At 44.9% G+C, this 27577-nt stretch overlaps 3 protein-coding genes across 3 annotated transcripts; 1 reads left to right on the top strand and 2 right to left on the bottom strand.

Annotated features, from left to right (window-relative positions):
* Window positions 1-1375: 1375 nt before the first annotated feature.
* Window positions 1376-4724, bottom strand: LOC124683448 (disease resistance protein RPM1-like). Its single transcript, XM_047217956.1, has 2 exons — window positions 4591-4724; window positions 1376-4058 (listed from the first exon to the last, which is right to left on the bottom strand). Exon 2 carries the CDS (start codon window positions 3884-3886, stop codon window positions 1511-1513), a length of 2376 nt encoding a protein of 791 aa, XP_047073912.1. The 5' UTR covers window positions 3887-4058; window positions 4591-4724; the 3' UTR covers window positions 1376-1510.
* Window positions 4725-11636: 6912 nt separating this feature from the next.
* Window positions 11637-17714, top strand: LOC124657187 (CBBY-like protein). Its single transcript, XM_047195783.1, has 9 exons — window positions 11637-11657; window positions 12127-12666; window positions 12771-12841; window positions 13304-13462; window positions 13971-14037; window positions 14303-14398; window positions 15565-15611; window positions 16008-16088; window positions 17441-17714. Exons 1-9 carry the CDS (start codon window positions 11637-11639, stop codon window positions 17562-17564), a joined length of 1206 nt encoding a protein of 401 aa, XP_047051739.1. The 3' UTR covers window positions 17565-17714.
* Window positions 17715-18430: 716 nt separating this feature from the next.
* Window positions 18431-23819, bottom strand: LOC124692241 (protein RETICULATA-RELATED 1, chloroplastic-like; the record flags this gene model as incomplete). Its single annotated transcript, XM_047225566.1, is given in 8 exon segments — window positions 18431-19079; window positions 19660-19824; window positions 19917-20192; window positions 20275-20373; window positions 21387-21502; window positions 21598-21690; window positions 21786-21944; window positions 23703-23819. Coding segments are annotated over 8 exon segments (1281 nt in total), but the record flags the coding sequence as incomplete, so codon positions are not given.
* Between the last annotated feature and the right edge of the window lie 3758 nt (window positions 23820-27577).

Genomic DNA, 27577 nt, shown 5'->3' with positions numbered 1-27577 from the left:
CACGGGCCCGCCTGGCAGTGGCACAACTGCTTTGTCTTCCGCGACATTACTTCTGGGCGGCGCGCTGCAGCCTTTGTAGGGCCGCGTTAATGGCGTGCCTCGGCTTCCGCGAGCGTGCGCAACGTCGATGCGTCTTCTCCGCCAGTATGCGGCAACGAGGCGTCGCTTCGGCAGTCTGCGGCCGCATTAATGGCGATGCCTCGCGTGGCGCGCGACCATCGCCTACCTCTGCGCACGTAGTAATGGCGATGCCACGCGTGGCGCGGCCGTCGCCCTGCCTCCGCGCTATATATACAGGGGCGCGAGCATCTCATCTCCTCCCCACAAACCCTAGCCGCCGCTGCCGTAGCGCCGCTTCCTCTCAAGCAGATCCACCATGAGCAGCGCCGGACGCGGACAGGCTGCCACGCCTCCACCTCCACCTTCACCTCCCACTCCACCGCCTCCGGCGTCGAGCTCCTCCGAGGAGTTCGACTCCGAAGATAGCACCGATCTCCTCCACCCGGTCAGGGACGCCGCGGCCCTGGCACTCGCGGCGCAGGAAGCAGAGGAGGAGCTGGCGGGCCACGCGGCGTTGGACGCCGAGCTGGAACAACGCAGGCTGGCGGCTGCCGCTGCAGCCGAGGACTCCGACTCGGAGATATCTTGGTCCTCCGATGACCCTGATGCGCCGATGTCGGAGGAGAAGGCGGCGGAGCAGCGGGCCCTCGTCGAGTCTTTCGAGACACTCAAGGACGAGGCCGCCAACGCGAGGCTGGAGCAGTGCCTGCAAGAGGACGCAGCGGCGCACCGAGCCATAGCGGCCGCGCGGGAGGCGGCGGAGAAGCAGACGAACGCAACGACGGTGCCGGCCCGTCAGGGAGCAAGTAGTCTAGGCCTATAGATCTACTTTGTATAGTTTTTATGCATTTTTATGTACTACTTTCAATGTTTGTACTATGTTGCAATTTAAAAAAATGGGCCGCCCCGGTGGGAGCACACCCAGACGCAAACGGACGAGCGGACAAAATATGTCCGCGGGGCGATGCAAACGGACGCTCGCGACCACTTTTGGGCGTCCGAAATGCGTCGCGCCGCTGTAGATGCCCTAAGCACCAAGCAGACCGCCTGAGACACACTCTTGATATTTTTGCTTCATGAAACTGGGGCTGTAGGCCTGTATTTGGCAAGCCCGTAACCCACAGCCGCTGTTTGGTTTGCCTCCAATTTTTTGGTGAGCCCCAGTTGGCAAGGTGCGCACAGTGTATTGTTTAGCCAAATCTTGGGCCATCTGCGGGCGGACAATTCGTTCGCCAATAAATTGGCACGCCCGCAAGTTGGTAGGGCGCGCTGGGGCGTGAACCAAACATACTATTCCACAAAAAAACCCACAACATCGGATACATGATAGCAATTAGCAAGTGACCAGAAGTTCTTCACTCAATCAACATTGCAAGCACAACAACAGACTGAATCACCAAGGAAAACAACATGAAAAGGCATGCTGCTTCTACACTGACCGGTAAAGAAGCTACACCTGCGCTAGCCTGACCCACGCACTGCCCGAACTGTAGTGTACCTTAATGTCATCAGTTGCTTTTGGGTCAACAGAACCAGCACTCTCCAACTCACTGCAGGGTGACTCGGGAGCTCCACTGACACGTAATGTCGGAGCTGGTCTCTCCAAACTTCGGATCCAGGAACCGACAGGCACATCTCGGTCTACCTTGGTGAGGGACCTGGTGGTAGTCAGGCATTTGATCTTGTCAAAAAGCTTCTTGTCTTTGTGCTTTATAGTATCGACGGTCATTTCCATGTTGTAGAATGCCAGTTCTTGGAGGTGTTCCAAGGCAGTTAAACCATTGACAATCTTCAATCTGCCGCAATCATACATGGCAAGGGTCGAAAGCATCGTCATGGCGCCAGGCTTTACCACCAACTCCTCCAAGATGCACAGATTTTTAAGCTTCAGCTTCCGAAGGTTCTGGAATCCTCTCTCAGGAAAAACCAGTTTTGTTCCACTGTATGAGCCATGTAAGAGCTCCATCTCAGCGATGCATGGCAGCGCTGCAAGCTTGTCTACAAACAGCTGCGACAGCTCCGACTTGTGCAAATGGAGCACGGTGAGGTTTGGCATGATATATCGGTCGCTGTGTGAAGCATGAGGGTCTTCTAGCTTGCCATGTAGAATTAGCACCTGGAGGCGGCGCATGCTTGAGTCGGTGAACATTGTTGATGGAAGAAATTCACCAGATAATTTGAGGTTCACAAGGAATTCCATTTTCTTGAGAGCGGCTGAAAGCGCTTTAGTATGGGTTTCTGAAATGCCAGACAAAGACAGAGACCGGAGACCAATCATGTGGTTCAAGGGACATATTTCTTCATGCCATGGATTTGAAGGCTCCACACCGTCGAGGGTCATCAAATTATTCAAGGAGACCGTGCAATTAGACAACATGATTTTCTCAGCAAGCACATGCCTTAGAGTTTCAATTTCCCAAAATTCATCACCAACTCTTCTCACATTTGTTCTCCTTACGTCCAATGTCTGGAGATTGTCAAGCTTACAAAGCGATGAAGGGAGCTCCTCCAAGTTGCTGTTTCTTATACCAAGGTACCTCAAGTGGATTATGCCTCCAATCTCATCTGGCAGCTTTTGGATCTTCAGACCATTCAGATCGATGACACGTAGGAACCTAGATCCCTCTAAGAAGTGCAGCCCATGAATGGTATTTAAGCCAGTCCTCTCGGGATTCCCACATGCTCTTAAGCACAGGTCTGCAAAGTTGCCCCATAGTGTCTGACGCTGAGGCATTTCATATATTGAGCTGCTGCGTTGGTCTTCTGCAAAATCACAGAGAAGGGAACGCAGCTTAGGGAATTCATTAGGTATGTTGACAAATGAATCCAAGTAGTTGTGTACAGCAAGGCGCCGCACTGCATTTGGATTTGAGACATTAGCTTGGTGGTGGATTTCAAGGAAACCAGAGTCCTGAGCTTCAGACTCCACGAAGGCATGGAGCAGATTGTGGATGGCTACCAGTTTGATTCCTCCTCCAGCATCCTTCTCCATGACCTGGACTAATCCTCTTGAGACCAATTCCTTCATATAGTCAAACCCAACTTCCTCGAGAGTTTTTCCCTTCTTTGGCACTACAAAACCCTCAGCAACCCACAGACGAACCAAACGATCTGGGTAAATAATAATATTTTCTGACATGGATGCAAAGTAGAGCAAGCATGACTTTAGGTGGTGTGGCAGATCATCAAAAGCTAAAGACCATATGCTGCCAACTGGTTTCGGTTGGCCATTCGTCTCGAGTTGCTCAAGAACATCATCCCACTCCACAGGAATCACCTTTGATCGTAATACTCCAGCAAGCACAATGATTGCTAGAGGGAGACCTGTTGATATATTGTGAATTTTTTCATAGTAAGCTTTGCACTTGTAAATTTCTGGCGGTTTCTTTGCTCCAAAAACACGTTGACAAAACAATTGTTCACCATGCAGGGTTTCAAGACAACTCAACTCAAGGGGAGCAATACGTGGGTCCATATGATTGATTTCCTTCACACTTAGGCGTGTCGTAAGTAAGATTCGGCTGCCATTGCTGTCATCTGGCAGGACGTCAAACAAAGAGTTCCAGTCATTGATTTCGACCAAACCATCAAGAACAACTAGGTAACGTCTGTTCTGCATTTGTTGTCGAAGTTTGCGCTCTTTACTGGCGGTTTCCCCATCACCAGGTGCCAATGATAAATTATCGTCTCCTTCAGGTGATTTATCAATTAATTCATGTGTTTCTGGGACCTCTGAGCTGACCTGCTTGTACATAGTCTCTACATAGTCTGTGAACCTGATGTGTGGTGGCAGACATACCCACACATGCACCTCAAAGTGCCTCATGATATCAGGGTCATTGTACAGTTTTCTTGCAAGCGTTTTCTTTCCAATGCCACACTCTCCCAAAATTGAGATGACAGCACGATGAGAAACATTTTCCTCTTCGTTAATGAGTTGGTCTTTGAGGGATGTAAATTCACTTTGTCTGGAGTCTACAATATATCCATCCTCGTACCTGTAGAACCAATTGATCAGTTAACTGACAGTATTGAAGTACTATACGCATATTTTTTTAAGACACATAGTCGATTTCGAACATGAAGTGCCAAAGATGTTTTCTACTTGAAGGGACAGTTTTCTAGAGAATAAAAAACTTGAATTTACTGCAGGATTCTCTGTTCTCACTGAAAAGTGAGATCAAGCCCAAATTGTAAATACACGAGACATTAAAATGCGATACTATATTGTGTCCTCTGGGCTTTATCAATACACATGTTTTGCTGTACTATCTGGCAGTAGTTAGAATCTTAAGGAGTAACATATTAAAGTTAGTAAGAACATAGGCTAACATAAGCTAATCACAGCATTTGCATGTATATTTAGATGGAGTTATCAGATCCTTTGCAGCGTCCTCTTCATGTACTAGTTCATTGCACACACGGGAGTATGGGACACAGCAAAAGAACTACTATGAAATAAGAAGAAACAAGAGATATTACATCAAATGGTCAATGAAAATTACAAATAAATAATAAAAACGAGCATACCACTCAGGATCGATCTCAATCGATGACGGATTCCATGTTTCAGAAGGAAAACTCTCAATGGCATATGTTTCCTTGTTCTGATTCAGTTCATCAATCCTTTCATTGATCTTCAGTATCTGACGAGACAACCCATGACGCACAGCAATCTGCATAACCTTATAATATGTTAATATGTAGCCCAGCAACATTAAAGCGGTGCTCAAATTAAGAACAGAACTACTGCAGGTATCTCTACATTGCAGTCATTCTAACTTGATAGTAAGTACTGCATGTGCACATAGACAACAGTAGAGATACTACTGGATGGTTTAATAATTCAAAGACAACATGCATGCCGCTCTGTAATTCTGTGTGAGTTGATGGTGAAGACCCATAAATGACATGTGGAATGTACACAGCTACGCCAGCAAGATTTTTTTAACATATATCTTAAACCTTTGACTTCTTTTTTTCCTTAAATCATTGACCTGTAAGATGATGTTTGGCGTGTACATAGGTTGGAAATAAAAGCGGCAGGTTCTTCATAGGTCATGAGGATTTTGTTTACTTATTATGTATTTGTTTTGCGATGAAAGAATAGTCATCTGAAAGTTTAGCCCAATTCAATTCTGGAAAGCAAAAATTACACGGGAACCAGTTCAATTCCCGCAGAAATTAGGTGGGCAAACTTGGGATTCCGAACGGGATCTCTTTACATCTGTAATGCACTTGTGTACAGACACTCATCGGGGATCAAACACCGTGCTAATAACTGTCAGAACGAGGAATCTTGTATATACCTGAGTGGCGAGTCCTTGGAGTAGGTTGAAGGCTGCGCCGTGCCACCAGCCGCGGCGCCCCTTGACGCTGAGGTGGAAGGCCTCGACGCGGAGGTGGAACTCGTCGACGGCGTCCTCGACCTCGAATGCGACCTCGCGCGTCTCGCGCAGCCACAGCAGCAGCAGCTCGTTGGCGCGGCCGCGGCGGACGCGGTCGGCCCCGCGGACGAGAGCCTGCAGGTAGGCCAGCTTCCGGCGCAGGGACCGGATCTCGGTGTCCACCCGCAGCAGCGCCGTCGCCTCCGCTGCCGCGAGCTCGCCCAGCTTCGCCGCCACCCCCGTCACGCCCGCGTCCGCCATGATTGCCCGCCTCCGTCTGCCTGCTCCCGTCTCACTCCGCCTGTGTGTCGTACGTTTGGTTGGTGGAATAGCTGTCGCCAGTCACTACAGTGTTGTAAAGCAGCTGGAGAAGATGACACCAAAGCCGCTTTTCGGCTTCTAGAAGGCCTTCTCTTAGAAGCTATCCACGCGCATTGCTTGGAGTGTTAGTTTAAAAAAACATATTGCTTGGAGTTGGCTAGATAGAAAATATTTTAAAATTTAGAGATTAATCTACATAAATTTAGAGGGCTTTTAGACAATTTTCCTGCATAGGGGGCCGTGGCCCTAGCTTTTTTTTTCTACAAAACGCAATGGCATTGCGCTTCTTTTCATTGCATAGAAGAAGAGTACAAACCTAGTGCAGAACTAAAGTTATAGGGATTAGTGCACATCCCCCAGGTGGTTGGGATGATGTCTCTAAGACCAGATGCTCTGGCTTTCGTCCAAAGCGTCACCTCAATCCTAATCCTATCCAAAGTTACAGAGATGGAGGGTCGTTCGTTATCGAAGATGCAAGCGTTTCTCTGCTTCCATGTCATCCATGATGTTAGAAGTGTGGCGGAGGCCAGACCTTTGCGCATGGGCTTTGGCGTGGCAAGCCTGGCCGTGAGCCACCATTCGTTGAGCGAGGGCTCGCCATCAGGTGGCCGGCACATCAGTCGTAGCCAGGACAGTGTCTCGTGCCACACTTGCCTCGAGAAGGGGCATGTGATGAGTAAGTGATGCATTGTCTCCGTCTCTTGATCACACTGGGTGCACCGAGGATTATGCTGCAGGCCACGGCGTTGCAAACGCTCAGCCGTCTAGCATCTGTTCTTGTTGGCCATCCATAGGAAGAATTTGACCCGCGGGGGCGCCCAGCTTTTCCATATTAGCTTCCAAGCACTGCAACTAGTCGATTCCTGGAAGGAGGCGAGGTAGCAGGAGCGCGCCTAATATGCACCGCTAGGGCTACACTTCCAGAGCAGCTGATCCGGCATGTCTGTTAGGGTAATCACTTGTAGTTGGCGCTAGATTTGGAGGTATTGCACGATCTCGTGCACGCCGAGGACGATGTGTATGTCGTGTGCCCAGCTATTGCCTAGCATGCCATCTGCAACTGTTCTGGTCTTCCTCCGCCTTTTCGGAATGTAGGCGTGCAGCTGCGGGGCAAGCTCGCTGATGGAGCCCCATTGAGCCATTTGTCATCCCGGAATTTAGCCGTACTCCATCCCCTAGGACCATGTGTGTGGAGGCAAAGAACAGGGCTTGTTCCTGGGCAGTAGGGCTCGAGGTCGATTCCATTCCAGGCGCGCCTCTCGTTTGTCTTGCTGAACCACAACCATCGCAGGCGTGGCGTAAGACCCATTCTCTCCATGTCTTGGATACCCAGTCCACCATGAGACATTGGATGGCAGACGATGCGCCAGTTTACATGGCAGTTGCCTCCGTTTGCGGCGGCGCGCCCTTCCCAGAGAAAGTCGCGCTCGATCTTCTCGAGTAGCTTGAGTAGTTTTTTTGGCGGGGCCAACACCATGAGCTGACGAACAGGGATGGCGCTCAATACGGATTTAACCAGGGCGAGTCGGCCAGCCTTGTTCATCAACCTGGACTTCCAGGTGGGCAGCATGCCGGCGGCCTTCTGGACAAGCGATTGCAGCTGTGCGGTGGTGGGGTGCCTGATGGTGAGTGCTATTCCCAGGTACGTCAATGGTAGCTCTGCGATTTGGAAACCAAGTGTTTCATTGATTCGCAATGCATCTTCAGGCTCACAGTTTAGCAGTGTGGCTGAGCTCTTGTTGTAATTGACTTGCAGCCCAGAAGCTCTGTCGGATATCTGCAACACACTCTTAACATCGGTCATGTCGCTCTGTGATGGGTGGCAAAAAAGGACCACATCATCGGCGTATAGAGAGACCTCCGGGACAGATCTTCGTTGGTGCAGCTGTTGTAAGATGCCCAGCTCCATTGTGCGCTTGATGAGGCGTCCGAGGATGTCAACCGCAAGGACGAACAATTGCAGCGACAAGGGGTCCCTCTGGCGCAGCCCACGTCGGTGCTAGATTGGAGGGCCGGGATCGCCATTGATCATAACCCGCGTATTCACGGAGCTCAAGAGGATAGCTAGCCAGTCTAGGAATCTCGTGCCAAAGCCATATTGTCGCAGTACCTTGAAAAGGAACGGCCAAGAGATAGTGTCGAAGGCTTTTGCCAGGTCGAGCTTCAGCAATTCCCTTGGCGCGCGCAATTGGTGTAGCAGGCGCATGGACTAGCGCACAAGTATGAAGTTGTCATTGAGGCTTCGTCCGCTGATGAAAGCATTCTGGCTCTTTCTCAAAAGGTCATCCAGCTTCGGCGCGAGGAGGAGGTATAGCACCTTGGCGAATACTTTGGCAACTATGTGAATCAAGCTGATGGGGCGGTAGTCTCCGAGCTCGCGTGCGTTGGGGCGCTTGGGCAGGAGCATCATGAGGGCCTGATTCAGTTTGTGGAAACCTCTGCCTCTGAGGTTGTATAGCTCTTGGAAGATAGACATGAGGTCAGGTTTCACCATGTCCCAACACGCGCACAGGAATTCAGGTGTGAAGCCGTCAGGTCCAGGCGCCTTGCGTGCCGGGAGTCTCTGACCGCGGCCCAGATTTCTTCGTCGGTGAAGGGCGCGTCCAGCTCGAGCAGGCTATCAGAGGGATCAATCAATTGTGCCAAGTTAAGCATGCAGTCGTGGAGATCTATGTACTAGTGTTATCTTGGCGGCACCATGTCTAACACTACCACCCTGGAGGTACCACCTTTAGGGCTATCGCTAGAGTCTTGCAGATATCAAGTCTAATGGTACTACCGGAGCATTTGGGGTACCAAAATGGGTTTGATCTGCTTAAAATTTGAGAAATTAAGTTTATTTCAAACTAAACTTTTTTTTAAAGGATAGATTTGTCAAAATGGCCTCTTCCACTGACAACTAATCGAACCAAGAATCGGCCAAACACAACTGTGGAGGCACGCGGACAACACACAACTTTCTGCACTCCCCACGAAGCATAGATGCATGTGTCAGTTGAACCCACACCATGACACCAATGTGTCGCTGTCGTAGGCTAATGTGCTTCCATAATGACGCCATAACATCTCTTGTGTTATCGGTGCAGACAAAAGGTCACCCTTGAAATGGTAGGTCAAAAGGTATACTGAAATAATCTTTGGTCCATGACTTAATGTTGGACTGGGGAGATGAAGTGGTGTATGGTTCATGGGCTCCGAGGGACAACACTACGCAAGCCGGTGCCAGCCTTATGTTTGGGCCAGAGGCTACAGACCCCCATAGTCTACGGGGTTAACCTTTGGGGAATGAATGCAAACGTGTAACGTTCTGTTGCGTGTGGACGCTAGCTTGAGGTTCCAAGCCCTGGTGGTTCTGAGGCCAACCCTTTTAAAAAAAAAGGGGCAAAAAGCTTTGCCCCAATCTATTAATTAAGAAGAATGTTTAGCATGAAAGAGCATGCGGTCACAAACAGATCGGACCTTATTACAAAAAGGGATTACTCTCGTGGCATCAAGTTACCCAAGCTCTTAGCTCCCGCTAACACCCAAAGACGGGCCTCCCATCTAATTCTATCGAAAACTACTTGTGCCGGTGCAATCTTAAAGCGGAAGACTCCAGCATTTCTCTCGTTACAAACCTCCCGTGAGACCAACAAGGTGATGGATGTCATTGCCTTGCGGTGGGGCATACCTCCACCCGCCATGAAATTCCACCAGCCTTGCATGTCCAAGTTTGTCCATTGTGTGGCATTGAGGGTGATGAGCCCCAACCATTCTTTGACAAGGCCCCAAAGGCAGATGGTGAAGCGGCAATGGACAAAAAGGTGCTCGGTGGATTCCGTACATTGTTTGCAAAGGGGGGCAAAGGCCACAATTAGGCCAACCTCTTTTTGCTAAGCGGTCGGCCGTCCATATTCTACCTTGGTTGGCAAGCCATGCAAATAATTTAACCTTGGGTGGCGCCCATGCCTTCCATATGGTCTTGTCCATGGGCGACCAACCCTTTTGAGTTGGAGGGGATGCCTCTAACCATAATGCATTATTCAGGATGTTCCTACGCATTGCCATAAACAAAAACAGCATGCTAACCATGTTGTCATTAACACCAAAACCACTAAGGGAAGATGCACTTTCACATGGTCTAGAGGATGGATACTCTTGCTTCTTGGTGGAGAAAGCAGAGAGGAGATGCAGGAGATAGAGATGAGACCGGAAGCAATTCCAGTAGCCCCCGCCCCCCTCCAATTATCCTCTGGTGGTGGCTTGCAATTCCAGTAGAGAGAAAATTCATGAGGCTATATGTGTGGATTTTCATGTCAAGATGGACATGTAGGCAAAAAAAAAAAAGTTGATGTGCAGGCGGTCAAGGGGCTAAACGACTAGGCGTGTAGGCCGTGCTTAGGGGTCTCCAGGTCCCCTCCCGGGCCTGCGAGGGTGACTATAATGTTGGTCCTCTTCGTCCCTGCATCTAATTAAAATTGTTATGCCTCTGGAAAATACTTGAAAGGAAAAAAATATGTGTATTCTGGAAAATTTATGTTTCATTTTGAAAATACAATTGCTTTTCTGAATAAATACCAGAAATTCCGTTGTGTATTCTGGAAAATTTATGTTTCATTTGGATAATTGCTCTGTGATTAAATGATTTTTATGTTTTTGAGCTCAGCAGCTATTAAGTCCTAAGCCAGTGATCCTCATTTGTTGAGAAATGAGCTTTGTGAAAAAAAATAAAAGCACCTTTTATCGAAAAAAATAAAACGAGCCCAAGAGGAGCATCATCTACTTGGCTCTTCTCAAACTTTTTTTATTTCCAAACTTGATGATCTATGAATTCAATTTTTTAGTAATCATTGCATGAACATGTACATATAGACATATACTAGTGATGTTTGCCTGTGTATGCGTCTATGATGTAATTGGTGTTTAAAGAGTAACTAGAGATATAATGGAAACATCCCTCCAAAAAAAAGATATAATGGAAAGAGATATATAAGAGTAGTCAAATTCACCACAGCAGAAAGAAGCGCGCGTTTCAGCTTGTCGCGCCATGGTAACTACACGGCTTGACCTCCGTGAGGCCAGCCCAGAATATCATCGCCCTCGCCCTCGCCGTCGCCGTGCCGCTCGATACGGTTGGTCCGAAGCAGGGCCGGCTCTAGACCATGGCCACCATGGGCGGCTGCCTAGGGCCCGTGCCATGGGGGGGGCCTGGATATCATCTTTTCTCTAGTCTATACAACCTCTGATTAGCCTGGCAGTTTGTAATTTACGTTGGCCTGAACCAAAAAAAAAATTAAGCCCATCAAGTAAATACGTGAGAAGGCCCTTTACGTGAGAATTGAGGAGGCAGAAAAACGAGCGATCGCACCCCTTCGTCTGTTCGCCTTCGTACGCAATTATGCATAAAGCATCTGCGGTCACCTCGACGCCTCGACAGATGCCAGATTGGGTGAATTGGTGATTTGGTGCCGCTGTTTTTCTCCATCGGCGGCTCGACGACGACAGGTCGACAGCCCAACTCCGGCGACACGCCAAATAGAAGAGGTGCTCCTCGCTCCTGGACCTGGACGGCTGGCTCCTTCCCTCATCTGTAAGTCCAAAAGTTAATCCTTAATATGAACTTTCATCGAGTTTTAATTAGGGTTCTAATTTGTAAGGTTATAATTCTATGTGAATCAGAATTTCTTCACCAGTATAGTTGTTACAATGCCGAAACCTTTGTCCGGTTCTACGAAAAGAAACAAAAGAAAGCGAGAGCAGCTGTTGATTGAATCACAGAGAGGTGCTTTAAATAAGTATTTTATGGCAACAAGTAATGTTGATGTCAACGGCAATAATCAAAGGCAAGAATCTGATCCCGTACAACTGTACAAGACGATCTTGAGGCCAATGAACAATCCTCGGATAATGGTAAGTAACTAACTAGCATATCGTATCCTCTTGACATACATGTGACTATAGCATCAGCGTTTGAGATCAACTATGTTGCAAGACAGATTGAATGGCTTGGCTACATGTTGTATTGAGAAGAATATCTTAGACAACATTGATCTTGATATTGTCCTTGATGATTTTGCATCTAGGAATGCCCGAAGAAGCTTTTTCACGAAGTAATGAAGCATGCTATCGATGGAATCATTGTAGTTTGGATGTTATTTGAGGTAATGAAACTATTAGGAAATACTTGTTATATTTTTAATTTGCTACCATTATATTCGGTCTATCGTAATATGACATTGTTTTAGTGTTTAACAATTATTTATAAGTTTTTAGAAGTAAAAGTACCACATATTTGTTTATATATCTAATTATACGTACATATATATTAACTTTAAAGGGCCCTTTTATGGACTTCGCCCAAGGGTCCCGAAAAATATAGAGCCGGCTGGTCCGAAGGCCGGTCTCGACTAGCAAGAAGACTACCGAGCGCAGGTCCTCTGTGCGGCTGTGCCGTGCTCCCCGCCATAGCCATAGCCCGGTACAAGACAAGAAGGACGACGACCATAGCCGAAGAGGCGTTGTGTGGTGGACTTCGCCAATCAAATCCCAACCCGGGATCACCAGCCACAAGGCGCGCTATCCACTCTCGTTTCCCGCCCAAAAGAACGCCATGGCTGCCGCCGTCAGCTCCTCCTCCACGCTGCTCCCGGCGAGAACCATCTCGAGCGCCCGCCCTGTCCCATGGACAGCTGCGCAGTGCCTCCCGACAAGGGTAGCAGGGAGCAGACTGGCGCCCTGTTCTCTCCGCGTCTCCGCCGGGAGAACGCGGCGAGCAGAGGCAGCTCGTGCGTCTGCGGCGGGCGCGGGCGGAGCGCCGGCTGCAGCCCTGCCGGCGGCGCTGCTCTTCGACTGCGACGGCGTGCTCGTGGACACCGAGAAGGACGGCCACCGCATTTCCTTCAACGAGACATTCGCCGAGGTCTGGCTTCGCTTCATTCAGATTCCATCGATGCCTTGCCTCCGATCCATTTTTTATTTCCTGATGCGATCGCTCACGGTCAAGATGATCCTTTGTGTTTGCAGAGGGAATTAGGTGTGAGCTGGGATGTTGAACTGTACGGAGAGTTGCTCAAGATAGGTGGTGGGAAGGAAAGGTCAGTCGACTCTTTAGTTACTCTTTGCATTGATTTGAGTTACTGCACTGGCCTGCTAAATTTCTGACCATCCACTTCATCTTCGCAATTCAGTCTTTCTCTGTGACCGATTTGAGTTACTTCAAGTTCCATAGCAATCTCTAAGAGCAATATCATCATGTCAATGATGAAAAGCAAGGCAAATGGGGGATCTGCAGCTGATTTTGCATGGGGGATCTGCAGTTGATTTTTTGTGTTGAAAAATAAAGTTCAGAATGTTTCGAACAAAAATAAAGTTAAGCTGTCTTTGAAAGTATAATGTGTGAATAAGCTGGAGGAAAATTTGTTCAAACTGGTGATTCTTAAAGACCTGCACTCACAATTATGATTTTCACCCCTAAAAGTCCATTGTAAAAAATAATATACAACTGAAGCATTTTGTTGAATTCAGCTGTAACACAATGGTTTGAACATTCCTTACAGGATGACAGCATATTTCAACAAGACAGAGTGGCCAACTAAAGCGCCAAAGACTGACGAAGAAAGAAAGGAGTTTGTTGCTTCTCTCCACAAGAGGAAAACAGAACTATTTATGGCCCTAATTGAGAAGAAGTTGCTTCCTCTCCGTCCAGGTGTTCAAAGGTCATATTTTCAAAGAATTGATGAGTTCAGTAACTTAACTGCAGTTTAAAATGAACTTGTGAGTCAGAAACGTTCTCTGTTGCTGCTACAGCACAATTTTGAAGTGCTTCCTTACAACATAATCAAAAACGTTACATTAAATTCATTTATGCTGTCAGTAAACAACAGAACTGGTAGAGTAATTTTACTGCTGTATGAATATATAGCAGTTCTGGTGTAACCAAGTTGTTATTCCGTTGGGAAGTAAACACATTTACCTTACATATTATTCATTATAACTATGTTTCTAACATGTACTATGAAAAGGTTAAAGAAATCAGTGCGACAAGTTTTAATAACCATCATGATTAACCCAACATTTCACTTTCTGTTGAAGAAGTCAACGTAACATGCACATAAAGACATGGCAATGTAATCCAACAGTAGAATGGCAATCAACTAACTTGAAAAATGTTGAAGTAACTTTGTAATTAGAAAAATTCTAAATTAGTTATATTAACATTTACAGGTTAATTGATGAAGCTCTAGGAAAGGGGGTGAAAGTTGCAGTATGCAGCACTTCCAATGAGAAAGCTGTAAGTAACAAAGTGTTCTCAACCCCAGATGCTTTTATGAGAGAGAGATGGTAGGAATTGTTACAAATGTAAAGCATATGGATAAATATTTCTTCCAATATTTGCACAAGGGGATGTTCTTTTGATGTGAACTCACAGTGAAATGTTCTAATAATTGCTCTGAAAAACCTATTAGCTGTACACTACTTGAATCATCTCATATTTGATTTATGTTGTAAGATTATTTGCAGGGCAGCTAACATATTTCACTCTCCACTTAGTGCAGGTTTCAGCAATAGTATCATGTTTACTAGGGCCTGATCGAGCAGAAAAGATTACCATATTCGCTGGGGATGTTGTTCCTCGCAAAAAACCTGATCCGGTAAGGGGTAGTGTTTGCAGTTGTGTTTCTATGTTATGCTACATGGCCCAATCTTCGTCAGGGGAACCTTTGCTGGTTTAGTAATATTTGATGTCAATGGGCTAAAAGAACTTTCAGCCCATGGTTTGATGGTTATATCTTTGTCGGGTCTGTAGGTGTTGTGTGGTGGCTTCTGAGTTTTTTGATGTATGATCTTTGTCAGACATTTGTTGAATAATAATATAATAAAGAAGGCCGCATGCATCGATCGATGCAGAGGTTGGGGCATAGTTTCCTTTTCAAAAAAGAAAAAAGACATGCTTCTAAGAAGCCACGCTGAGGCCAAATGGACCCTAAGTTGAGTTCACAATTTAGTAAATACCAATCATCTGCCACTATAATTGGTTTTTATTGTAACATTTTTTTCAATGTTTACATGCAACTTTTAACAACATTAGAAAGTTTTGGACTGTCGGCCAATTACCTTTTCCAGTTTTCTAATGTGCCAGGGAAGAACTGAAGGAAGTGTATGTGTTCTATTAACTTACTGGATTTAGAAAACATTATACTACCATGTTGTTAACTGCTCCAAACTTTTACTTGACCTCACCATTTTGTTTGAAAGAATATCCATTGACATCCTTCCACTATAACACAGCAATGTGCAGCACATGTGCCTTTCTGTACTTCACTGAAAATATAATGTATATACTTTTCTCAGAAAGTATTTCTAGAAGCTAGTGATCGGAGTTTTACGTCTCGAAGAATATGAACATGTCCAAAACATTCCTTATTCGTGAATTGGAGGGTGTACCTCCTTAAATTACCTGATAGGAAACAACAGTTTGCATAGGCAGTATGCTACTAGTCACCAACAGTGATTCGGGTGCTGTATTTGACTGCCTATGAATTCTTACATCTTCAAACACATAAGCTTCTTATTTGAAATTTTTATTATGGAATCTTGGACCTTTGCTTGTTTAAATATTATTCCTTTTAAAGTGATCCTTCAATCATTTCTGTTTCCACTTGGCATTTTGAGACGGATTCAACTCGCGAATCTATACTCAGATATACGTTTGCTTTCAGTGAAGCAGCTGTTCAGACATAAGTTGTGGATAAACAATATGTTTCCTTCATTTCTGTATGTGTTAGAGATAATGTGTTTATTTTGTGGGCTTTTGCAGGCAATCTATTTGCTAGCAGCAACTACGTTGGAAGTCGATCCATCTAGGTACTGGAAAAACAATATTTTGGATTATTTATGTTGTTTTTATTTTGGGTGTAAATGTATGTCCCATTAATGTTAACATTGTTCCAAAAAAGAATGGTGTGGCTGTTCTGAACTTTAGTGGGATTTTTGTATTTCACATACTAGCTAATGTTGTAACTGTCATAAAGTGTTAAAAGAACAGTAGATGCAATGTAAGAAAATGAACTGTTGCAACATTGACATTTAGGTTTCCATTATGGTCAACATACTCTAGTATTTTTTTACTGTATTTCCGTTGTTGCACCTTCTTATATCACTTTACAGTTTTTTTATATTTATCTTTTTAAGTATGTGAATTATTTTGTGAAATATATCATGTTAAAGTAAGTTTGCTAATGTTTGTTCTTTGGATATCAGTTGTGTTGTTGTTGAAGACAGTAACATAGGGCTTTCAGCGGCCAAAGCTGCTGGTATGAAGTGTATTGTAACAAAAAGCGGGTAATAACTTTCTTCCTACAAACTTTAAAGATGCATCGTATAACTTCCATATGATAGTTGGTACTTAGTATTCATCATTAAATTTAAATCTCTACAATGTGAGAAATATATAAGTACTATGTTTAAAGCAAAATAGGTCTCTATTCCCCTATTCCTGAAAAGGTTCTTTTTGGAGTGTCATCGCTGTACAAACAGCCCGATCAGAAAATGAATGGTTTTGTAAGAATTCAGTTCAAGTACAGAAAGGTGAATGAATTTACGACAATAAATGAAGGAAAGTCACTAGATAAACTGATTCATTGCAAATTTGTTCTAGAAGACTGCAGGTCCAACCAAAACACGCCATGTATGCAGTATGTACATGAAGGAAAGACAAACGAAAGTTGTTAACAAGTATTAGTATTGGTCTGTGTCTCTAGGAGTAGTATTAGTTACTATTAGTATTGGGCTAGTCAATCCACTTATACACTTGAACAAAAACAAATTCTTATTTCTGAAGCCAAGTGGTGCAGTAAGAATGCACTTGTACTCCTCCTTACCAAATTAGGATGCCTATAGTTTTTAGTCAAAGTCAAACTTTTTAAAGTTTGAGCAACTATATACAAAAAAAAATCAACATCTACAATTTTGGATGCACATAATATGAAAATATATTTCATGATGGTTCTAAATATATTAATTTGGGATTATAAACTTTTACACTTTTTTCTATATAGTTGGTCAAACTTTGAGAAAATTGACTTTATCTGAATATTATAGGCATCCTATTTTAGGATAGAGAGAGTATGTCAGATATACTGCAAAACATTGTTGAGAAAGCTGACGCGGTTTTCGGCCAAATCAGTGGTGTGCGTGCGGATTTGATAAAATGGCCTGGTTCAAGGCCAAAAATATCCCTTCGATCCTGGTTTTATGCAGGACATGGACATTGTTCCTTATTAAGCATATTCTAAGTATTAATGTTGAGAAGAAAGAACATTCATGTATTGCTAAAAGAAACCTGGTGGTAACTTCCTTCAGGCCATGTTCTGGTTTATTGGGGGGGAATGGTTTTAAGATACGAGCCATATGCAAATGCAATATTGCATCTCTATTTTGCTTTTATCCATAAGAGTTCAAACACCCTTCTTTATTATGAATTGTGTACCTATAAACACCAGCGCAGAAATTTGGAATCGGGCACTAGGATTAGGAACTTTAGTTAGCAGAAACCCGAAGCATACTATCAGCATAATGAGTTTGTTCACAAGCCTAAAGAAGCACAGATGACATATTGGGTTGTCCATCTCCCAATTCATGATTTACTTTCTTGTCTGCTTTATAAGTGAACTTCATATTCTTGTGCTGAACAGGTACACATCAGATGAGGACTTCGTGATAGCGGATGCCGTGTTCGATTGCATCGGTGACCCTCCGGAAGGACGCTTTGATTTGGAGTTCTGCGCCAACCTCCTCCAGAAACAATTCGTGAGCTGAGGCGCATTCCCAAATCGGCCAGTCTCCTGCATGATACTGTACAGAAGTTCACCCAGTGGTAACAATCGGTTGTAAAATGGTTTCGTATATAAAAGGAACACAATTTTTCTGTATGAAGAAACAATAAAGCATTCAACGGCACTTGCAAAATTGTTCGCTTTCTTGTAAAATTTGTGAATCAACGTTACCCCTGCTACATCATGAAATCGCCTGTTTTGTTTCGTAACGTCACCTGTAGGGAAAATGTGCTGCCTCTAGCCTACTTCAAATGGTATTGCATCCTTGAATTTTTGTTTGCACGTATTTTTATTAAAATGCACGGAATTGCCATTTTTGTTAAGTTCATCCCTTTTGCAGTCTCTTGAATTTTGTAATGAAGGATGTTGACAGGAATCTCATACTAGCAACGGAGGTATATATCAGTAAGAGATCGTTCTATGAAGACATTTGGACTGTACAATTAGCTTCAATATGTGTAATTATTTTATGGAGGTTTATATCGGTAGGAAATTGTTCTATAAAGACATTTGGACTGTAGAATTAGCTTAAATATGTGTAATTATTCTTTCTTTCCTCTGGCTCTCCAACTTAGAGAATTTGTTTGTTTAAAAGCCAAACCCTATGCTTTCGTGTCCTTTGCTTGTTCATGTGCTCCCGTTTCACAATTCCTACATACACCCATGAGATCTGCCCTTCAAGTTCTAATAAATTCATTTTTGTGCATTCCAAACGGGAATTAAACTAGCTCACGCAGAAAATGTCCACCTGCCTATGGACGAGAACTGCTGCACGTCACATGCAATGGCATAATGAAGAGCAATTTGCGAAGATTTGAACATATTTCATCTCAAAAGGCATACAAGTGATTTCTAGGAACTCAAAACATAGAACACAATCTGAATAAATAAATATATCTATGACATCCTCTGATATTTACCAGCGCTGTGGCAGGATCTTTAGTCTCGACATAACAGTTAGAACTTTGGAGGTGTAATCTGTGCTCAAAACATCACAAACGAAAACGTAAAGGCCTACAGGCTACCAGATGAATCGCCTCAAGAGCAAAACATTGCAAGCCTCCATATCTTGCTTGCCTCAAATTGCAACCGTAATACCAGTTACAAATTTTCCTCAGCCATCCTACTTCGATAGGGAACACAAGGCATAGTGGAACGGAAGGAAAATGTTCCAGCATGGGTATCAGAACGAGCGAACTCAGCTTCCATTGAAAGAGCAGTTAAAAAATTCCCTGGTCCACCCTACTTCTTTTGGACGAGTCTCTTCCGTCGACGCTTTGGAGTGACCTCTTCATGTAAACCATGCGTGACACCTAGAAGATTTAAGCCAGATACAATTGCATTCTTGGAAATAAACCACCCTGGCTGTTGTTCATCAATGGCAAGCTCCGCTGCTGGTCCGTTGTAAGCTCTCAACAGATTATCCGAGTTTAGCACATCTGCTCCCTCACCAAGCCAGGCACGTCTTGATACCTCCCCGATTTGAATGTTCATCAATCTGTAATTTATGTGCAATCAGTTGCAATTGAGTGGCCAATACAGAATGTTCTAAAAGTCGCACCTTTAGGAGCAGTTCAATAATATACTCTATGTGGTTCAGTGAACAGGGGATATCCAAGCCAAATTATAGGGGCAAAACCACATAACCATACAACATAAACGATATGGAGTACTTAATTCCTCACATGTGATGGACCTTCAGAATAGGTTATCATGGTGAAATTGATATTCTATCACAACAAATCATTTTATTATTAACAGTGTCGCATTAAGTATAACATTAGCATCCAAATGCTAATACTCCCTCCGTCCTATGAAACTTGTCTCAACTTTGTCCACATTGATGTTATCACAAATGAAATCTATAATACTCCCTTTGTCCGTATCTAAAGTTTCATGGGACGAAGGGAGTACTATAGATTTCATTTGTGATAACATCAAGCGAGTCAGTAGCTCCGATTCAGAATGAAAAAAAAGTTAGGGTTAAGTTAAACATGCATCCGTATCTACATAGAATGAACCATGTGAGTGTAAGCTTTTGGTGAAATTGCAGGGAAAATGATTCTGTAGAGATCTACCTTATTGCTGTGCTGAAGAAGATTGTAACACCAAGAACATCAAAACGGTCAGCCATTGATCTTTCAAGACCACATAACATTTGATACCGCAGATTTGCATAAAGCCCGTAGAAAGCTCCATAACTAAGAGCATTGTTGCTGATAGAAGGAACAGTCATCGATAACCTACATGTAACGAGAATGGTCAAACTAAAATTCCAAAAACATACAGATAAAATTGCATAATTAATTCATATAAACTGCAAATCTTAGCTCACCTTCTTTCTCTTCCAGCAGAAAGGACATTGGATAGACCACCTTGAATGGAGCCAACAATTAGCCCACCTAGGCAAAGCTCAGCAGCCTTGCTAAATAAGGACTGGGTTCTTGTTAGAAGATCAAACTGTCTCATAGGATAGCTCTTCTCGAATATATTGTTGGGAAGTTTCTGGATCATATATGAACGGCATGGCGCAAGTGAACAGAAAACTGCTAAATTGCAAACTGTAGCAGAAAATACATTGAGCAGCACCAAATCCCATTCTTGTTGGAACCTAACACCCAAGAAAAATTTAGGATTGGATGAGATAGATGCCGAAAATTCTGGGTTTGGACAGCAAAGAAACCAGAGCATACCTCTCCTTGCGATTCTTCATCTCCCACCAAACAGAAGAACTGACTGTAGCTAGCAACTCAAAGGTCATCTTGTGCAGGAAAGATGGATCTGCAAGCATTCTGCAATTTGGAGAAGAGATGTCAATTGTTAACTTGATATTACTAAGTTGTAAAATCAACACAGGGGACATGCAAAGATTACGCATGTAATCAGAGTGCATGCTGACGCTATTTTAGCAATGGAGTAATACAACTCGGAATATAATGTTTAGGCCCACGTTAGTTATTCTGAATATATTTTCAACTAAACAAGTTCAAGATCAAGTACAACTCAATATACCGATGAAGCTGGAAGCTCCAACGATAATTCTGAATGTTACTACCCCTGTTCCATAAAACAAGGCGTATATATTTAGTCAAAAGTCAATGCATTATAAGTTTGACCAATCTTATAGATAAAAATATAAACATCTACAACAATGAACAAATACCCTGTGAAAATATATTCTATGATTAATCTATTGATATAGATTTGGTATTCTAGATATTGATATTTCTCACTATAGGATTGGTCAAATATTACAAGATGTTGACTTTTGACTAAAAAATATGACTTGTTTAATGGAACGGAGGTAGTAACCAGTAGCAATAGTAGATAATGATAAAAATAAATTAATAAATTATAGTTACAATATTAGACATTACCAAGGTACTGTGGTTAAAACCACTCATTCAAATTTCTGATGTGTTGACTACCAGCTATCTAGAAAACATTTTAGCAAACATTAACGAAAAGGTTGTGTGCCAACACTGATTTAATCACCAGGAATTCTTAAACAGCAAAATATGATTTATTTATTTTTTGCAAGAGAATATGATTGAAGTTTGCTAATTTTACAACTTACAAGTACAATTTTGATCCAGGATTCCAGGTATTAGGAGTAATATCATTAGATATAGGGATAGCAGACAAAAGTTGTTCAGCATAGAGCCTTCCAGTTTTATACTATATTGGAAGCAATTGGCATGCAAGAAAGCACAGCATCTCACGTTCAACAAGATGACAATAACTTTAGAACGAAAATCTAACGTGTTGAACAGATACCACCCAACAACAAAAATTCAGATAGTACCTTCCAACAAGGCCACTTGAGAAGAAGCCTGGAAAAGCTCGAGAGAAATATCTAGCCTTTGTAGGCCTTCCAAAATTTGATAGATATTGGACCATCTGAGCAGAGCTGACCAAACCCTACAAAAAGTCAAAAACAATTCCAGTTGATACGGCTCCATGGTTTAGGATCAAAGCTCAAACTATCTGTAAAAGAATGCAGATAATTCAATTACCATTTCGTGAGCTTGACGCAAGCCAGCAGGCAAATTACTCATCGTTTTGTACCACTCTTGAAGAACAGCATCAACAAACTCTCTTTTAAAAAGCTGTTCAAACAGATAAACATAAAACACAATCAACTTAGAAACATTGATCATACTCGAGGAGCATGGGTAAGAGGGCTTCTTAGTGAGAGTTGGACCTCTTGTATAATAATACGTCTTCTGAAAAATCCACCTTCTTCATCTCCATCTTCAGAGTCTTCAAAGTAATCATCATCATCACCATCATCATCTCCACTATTACCACCACCATAGCCAATTCGTCTCCCATTGTCTCCACCACCACTGCCGGTTGCCAGCTATAGTGTTTTGTAAAGACATGAGTCGTTAACAAACAAAGCTGTACATACTTTCAGTTCCTAAGAGATATACTGAACGACACCAATAGCACAGCAAACAGAATGACAAAACAATATTTTCAAAGTGGAACCTCCGAAAGGATATGCACAGTAAGAAAATGTAAATAGAAACAGACAACTAAACATAGCAAAGTGCATTATTGAACAACTTAAATTTCATGTGAAGATCAAACAGATCTCTACCAACTGTCCAACTTACATTTTACCGTAGAAAAATGTTCAAAACACTAAAAAATCTTATATGCTGGCAATCACTGGCCCTGTGTTCCTGTATCTTATATGCCTGGCCCCACATAACAGCAGTCGATATCAATCATCTACTACATCAACATTTTGATTGTGCGCTCTACTAAATCTACGATTGGCTGCTAGATAGGGTGAAGGTTTAATAAGAAGAGACCGGACATACTGATAATGATCCATCTAATTTGGTTGATGTATCAGATTGCTTCAACAGACATCTACCCCAATTGTAAGTGTGTACTAGCTCACTACTATGAGTACCATCCTTATGAGATGCTTTAAACAAAGAATCAGCTATCTAGTCGAGCTAAGTCATCTCATCAGACCATCACTAGTGACTCATGGTTCAAATTCAGACAAGTGATAATGGTTACGATCAGAACAAAATAAAAAACTTCTGATTGGGATCTTATCTCCTATGGGTGTACAGCTGGCAATCACTGGCCCTGCGTTCCTGTATCTTATATGCCTGGCCCCACATAACAGCAGTCGCCTCAATCTTCTGCTACATCAATTTTAATTGTATGTTCTACTGGTTTCTGCGGTTGGCTGCATGATAGGACTGAAGGTTTGGCGAAAAGGAATGGATAGATTTATCGTGTTCCCATCTAATTTGGTTGATGTATCAGATTGCTTCTATAGCCATCCACCCCATTTGTAAGTTGTACTATCTCTAACTGCTTAAGTACCTTCTCTTGTGGGTGCTTCTAGGTAAGAATTAGCTATCTAGCTAATAAAATCGTAGATAAGGCAACCACAGTATCTGCGGTTCAAATTCTAACAAGGTAAAGGTTACAAAGAACAAAATAAAAGTAACCAAGAGTTCAATAATATTGCATGCACAAACTCGATGAACATGTATCATGTTAGCCAATCTTTATTAGCACCCATATTCTGGTTTAGCCCAGAGCACAGTTTTCCTAAATTAGGTGAGCAACCGAGTACACCCTACCCACCTACCCAGGTGTTTTACTCTATAGTCCTTGATATCCAGAACACTCGATGACATTGGTGACCAAGCTAGGTACCTACAGGCTAGATCGCAAGCCACGTGATAATCTATCGTTTAGGGCTCATTCGGTTCAAACTGATTTGAGGGGGATTGAGGTGTATTGAGGTGGTTTAAATCCCTAGCAAGTCAAAATACCCCTCAATCCACTGCAATCCACCTGCCCAGGGGATTAACCGAACAAGGCCTTGGAGGTTTAGAGCCTACGCTCCCAACCCCAATTATCATTGATGTGATCATCTTCACAAGACACGCGGTGAATTTACCAATTCCAACAGCGCAAAAGGGCTCAACCCCACGTTGCCACTTATCCCCAACGTAACCAACAGCAGGCATCAGAGTTCAGGAGTTGCCCTCCATTCCACGCAAGGGATAATAATCCAGATGATATATACCACCGCGGAATTTTCCTAATAACAAAAACCTAAGGGCATGAGCGCACGCACCTCGGGCTGGACGCCTTTGAGCTTCTTCTGGGAGAGGTCGAGCTTGGACTTCTCGATGGTGACGGCCCCGAACGTGCCGCGCCGCCCGCCCTTCATCTCCGGCGGGGCCGTGGCCGGAGTCGCGGCCAGGCAGCGCTCGAGGCCGGCGGCGGCGGCGTGGTCCCTCCGCGAGGGGGGCGACGAGGAGGAGGGGGCGGCGGCGGCGACCCGGAGGCGGTGGGGGGAGCGGATTGGGCGCGGCATGCGGATAAGGCGGGCGGAGGGGCGCGGGTGCCAGCGGGCGGACGGGACGGCGAGGCGGTGGTGGGATAAGGCGAGGGAGGCGGCGGACTCCATGGGGTGGGGTGGTCCGGTGGTGGCTCCGCCGCGGCGGTGGGTGGCTGGCTGGGTCGAGGTCGGAGCGCCGCGGTGGGTTTGGGCGCTCCGCTTTGGAGGAGGAAGAGGAAGAGGGCTATCTGCTCTCTTTTTTTGGAGTTTTGATGATAGTTTTTCTCCTTCTTGGGACTCTGTGGGGCCCAGATTGAAGATTCTCGCCTCCTTCTGATTTTAGGAGGTTTTTTGTTCAAAAGTCTGTTCGCCGGGGTTGGTGGACACACCAAAGATTAGCCGGCGGAAGGAGACTTTCCCTTCGTTAAAGTTATAAATAAAATTTAACTAGAATTTAAAATAAACTAAACCCTAAACTACGGACTCTATATCGGTTGGGGCGTGAGACGGGCTAGCCTTGCCGTCCTACCATGTCTTCTTGGCCCTCTTCGCATAGCAATTCAAAATAAAGTTGACCGATGATCCGGTTCGGTCTATGACAAGGCTGGCCCACAAGCCACCACGTTGTTCGTGCGTGTGCCTGGCGCGCACGTAACTCACCCTATGAGCCGGGGATGCCTAGGGACACCGAACGCGCTATTAGACTACGTCGGACCATAAAGTCGCTTTCGGGGTGCCCAATAGCCCGTTGGGTGGCATTTTTTGCATGCGGCTAGGGACCTCCTATATTTTGCTTGTTTAAATTTCACATGGATATAAATCACTGTTATATGGAGAATAATTTCAAGGGTGTGACTAGTTCTTGGTCAACTGAGAATGAAGCCTGTAGGATGATGTCATCGAATCTCAATTGCAATCCACCCTACAACTCATGACTAGCATGAATCACGAAGCAATATAACAGTTCGGGGCATTTGCAACCTATGCTGCAACTAATGGTTAGCATGAATCACGAAGAAACTCAACTGGGCATTTTTGTCTCAATTTAAACACCATGTGTAATTAAAAGACTCTCGGTTACAACAATCACTGGCGGAGCTTTCCAAATAAATATGGGGAGAGGGAGCAAAACGCTCATTTTTTTCTTCTCTTTTTAAGGCTGTAAAAAGATCCTTAAGTAATTCTCAAAAGGCTAGGGAGGTGCCCCTAATGTTGCAACTTATACTAGCACAAATTATGGTGCAATCTTATGATCTAGAAGTCCGACTGAGGAATTACCAAAACTGTAATTTTAAATATGAACAAGGGTCATCCCATATGCTCCCAAGGTTTCACCCGGTTAGCCCCTCCCGAGAGTTCCCCCTATACGTCCAAAACATGTTGTGGTAGTGTTACCGTATGTGCGTGTATTCGGACGCACCCGGGGTACAACATTGGATAAACCAACACTCCACCATGATAGTGTACACACCATGTGTTCACACACAAGTTTTGGGTGCATTCCCTCCCTTTGAGGCTCGATTTCAGGCGAAACCCTAATTTGTTGACCACGCGGTCTACACCATTGACTGCCACCAGCGGCGGCGCCACCGTGGACTCATGCCTTCATTTGAGCTTGGATAGGCCATGGGGTCATGGGTGACAAGATTCATCCCATATGGTCTCAAGGTTCCACCCGGTTAGCCCATCCCAGGAGTTCCCTCCTATACGTCCAGAACATGTTGTAGTGACGTTAGCGCATGGTGCGTGTAGCCAGACGCACCCGGGGGTACAACATTGGATCAAACAACACCACATCATGATAGTGTACACACCATGTGTCCACACACAAGGTTTGGGTGCATTCCCTCCCTTCGAAGCTCGATTTCCAGCGAAACCCTAATCCGCCTTGATCGCACGGTCTACAACATTGACTAGCCACCAGCGGCGGCTCCACCGTGGACTTATGCCTCCATTTGAGCTTGGCTAGGACATGGGGTCATGTGGTGACAAGGGTCATCCTATATGCTATCAAGGTTCTACCCGGTTAGACGTATCGGGAGATCCCCCTATACGTCCAGAACATGCCTAAGTGACGTCAGCGCATGTGCGCGTAGCCGGACGCACCCGGGGGTACAAAATTGGATCAAACAACACCCCACCATGATAGTTTACACACCATGTCTTCACACACAAGTTTTGGGTGCATTCCCTCCCTCTGAGGCTCGATTTCCGGCGATACCCTAATCCGTTGACCGCGCGGTATACAACATTGACTGGCCACCAGTGGCAGCTCCACCATGGACTTATGCCTCCATTTGAGATTGGCTAGGACATGGGGTCATGTGGTGATAAGGGTCAGACCATATCCTCTCAAGGTTCCACCCGGTTAGCCCCTCCTGGGAGTTCCCCCTATACGTCCAGAACATGTTTTAGTGACATCAGCGTAGGTGCGTGTAGTCGGACACATCCGGGGGTACAACATTGGATCAAACAACACCCCATCATGATAGTACACACACCATGTGTGCACGCACAAGTTTTGGGTGCATTCCCTGCCTCTGAGGCTCAATTTCCGGCGAAACCCTAATCAGTTTACCGCGCGGTCTACAACATTGACTGGCCACCAGCGGCGGCTCCACCGTGGACTTATGCCTCCATTTAAGCTTGGCTAGGCCATGTGGTCATGTGGTTACAAGGGTCATCACATATGCTCTCAAGGTTCCACTCGGTTAGCCCCTCCCGGGAGTTCCCCCTACACGTCCAGAACATGCCTAAGTAAAGTCGGCGCATGTGCGTGTAGCCAGACGCACCGGGGGGGTAAAAGATTGGATCAAACAACACCCCCACCATGATAGTGTACACACCATGTGTTCACACTCAAGTTTTGGGTGCATTCCCTCCCTCTGAGACTCGATTTCCGGTGAAACCCTAATTCATTGACCGTGCGGTCTACATCATTGATTGGGCACTAGCGGCGGCTCCACCGTGGACTTATGCCTCCATTTGCGCTTGGCTAGGCCACGGGGTCATGTGGTGACAAGGTCGGCCCATATGCTCTCAAGGTTGCACCCGGTTAGCCGCTCCCGGGAGTTCCCCCCTATATGTCCAGAACATGTTAGATTGACGTCAACGCATGTGCGTGTAGCCGGACGCACCCTAGGGTACAACATTGGATCAAACAACACCCACCATGATAGTGTACACACCATGTGTTCGCACACAAGTTTTGGGTGCATTCCCTCCCTCCAAGGCTCGATTTTCGGCGAAACCCTAATTCGTTGACCACGCGGTCTACAACATTGACTAGGCACCAGCGGTGGCTCCACCGTGGACTTATGCCTCCATTTGGGGTTGGCTAGGACATGGGGTCATGTGGTGACAAGGGTAAGCCCATATGCTCTCAAGGTTCCACCCGGGTAGCCCCTCCCGGGAGTTCCCCCTATACGTCCAGAAACATGCCTAAGTGATGCCAACGCATGTGCGTGTAGCCGAACGCACCCGGGGGTACAACATTGGATCAAACAACACCCCACCATGATAGTGTACACACCATGTGTTCACACACAAGTTTTGTGTGAATTCCTTCCCCCCGAGGCTCGATTTCCGGCGAAACCCTAATCCGTTGACCACACGTTCTACAACATTGACTGGCCACCAGCGGCGGCTCACTGTGGACTTATGCTTCC

Source organism: Lolium rigidum, chromosome 1 (assembly GCF_022539505.1).
Source record: "Lolium rigidum isolate FL_2022 chromosome 1, APGP_CSIRO_Lrig_0.1, whole genome shotgun sequence".
NCBI classification, from domain to species: Eukaryota; Viridiplantae; Streptophyta; class Magnoliopsida; order Poales; family Poaceae; genus Lolium; species Lolium rigidum.
This window is presented reverse-complemented; position numbering and strand designations above follow the sequence as displayed.

Bases quoted from the DNA above. Each gene is read 5' to 3' on its own strand.
- LOC124657187 (XM_047195783.1), top strand. From the start codon at position 11,637: ATGAACAATCCTCGGATAATG. The intron at 11,658-12,126 runs GTAAGTAACTAA...CGAAAAATATAG, and splicing joins TGAACAATCCTCGGATAATG to AGCCGGCTGGTCCGAAGGCC. The intron at 16,089-17,440 runs GTAATAACTTTC...TGTGCTGAACAG, and splicing joins TGTATTGTAACAAAAAGCGG to GTACACATCAGATGAGGACT.
- LOC124683448 (XM_047217956.1), bottom strand. From the start codon at position 3,886: ATGAGGCACTTTGAGGTGCATGTGTGGGTATGTCTGCCACCACACATC.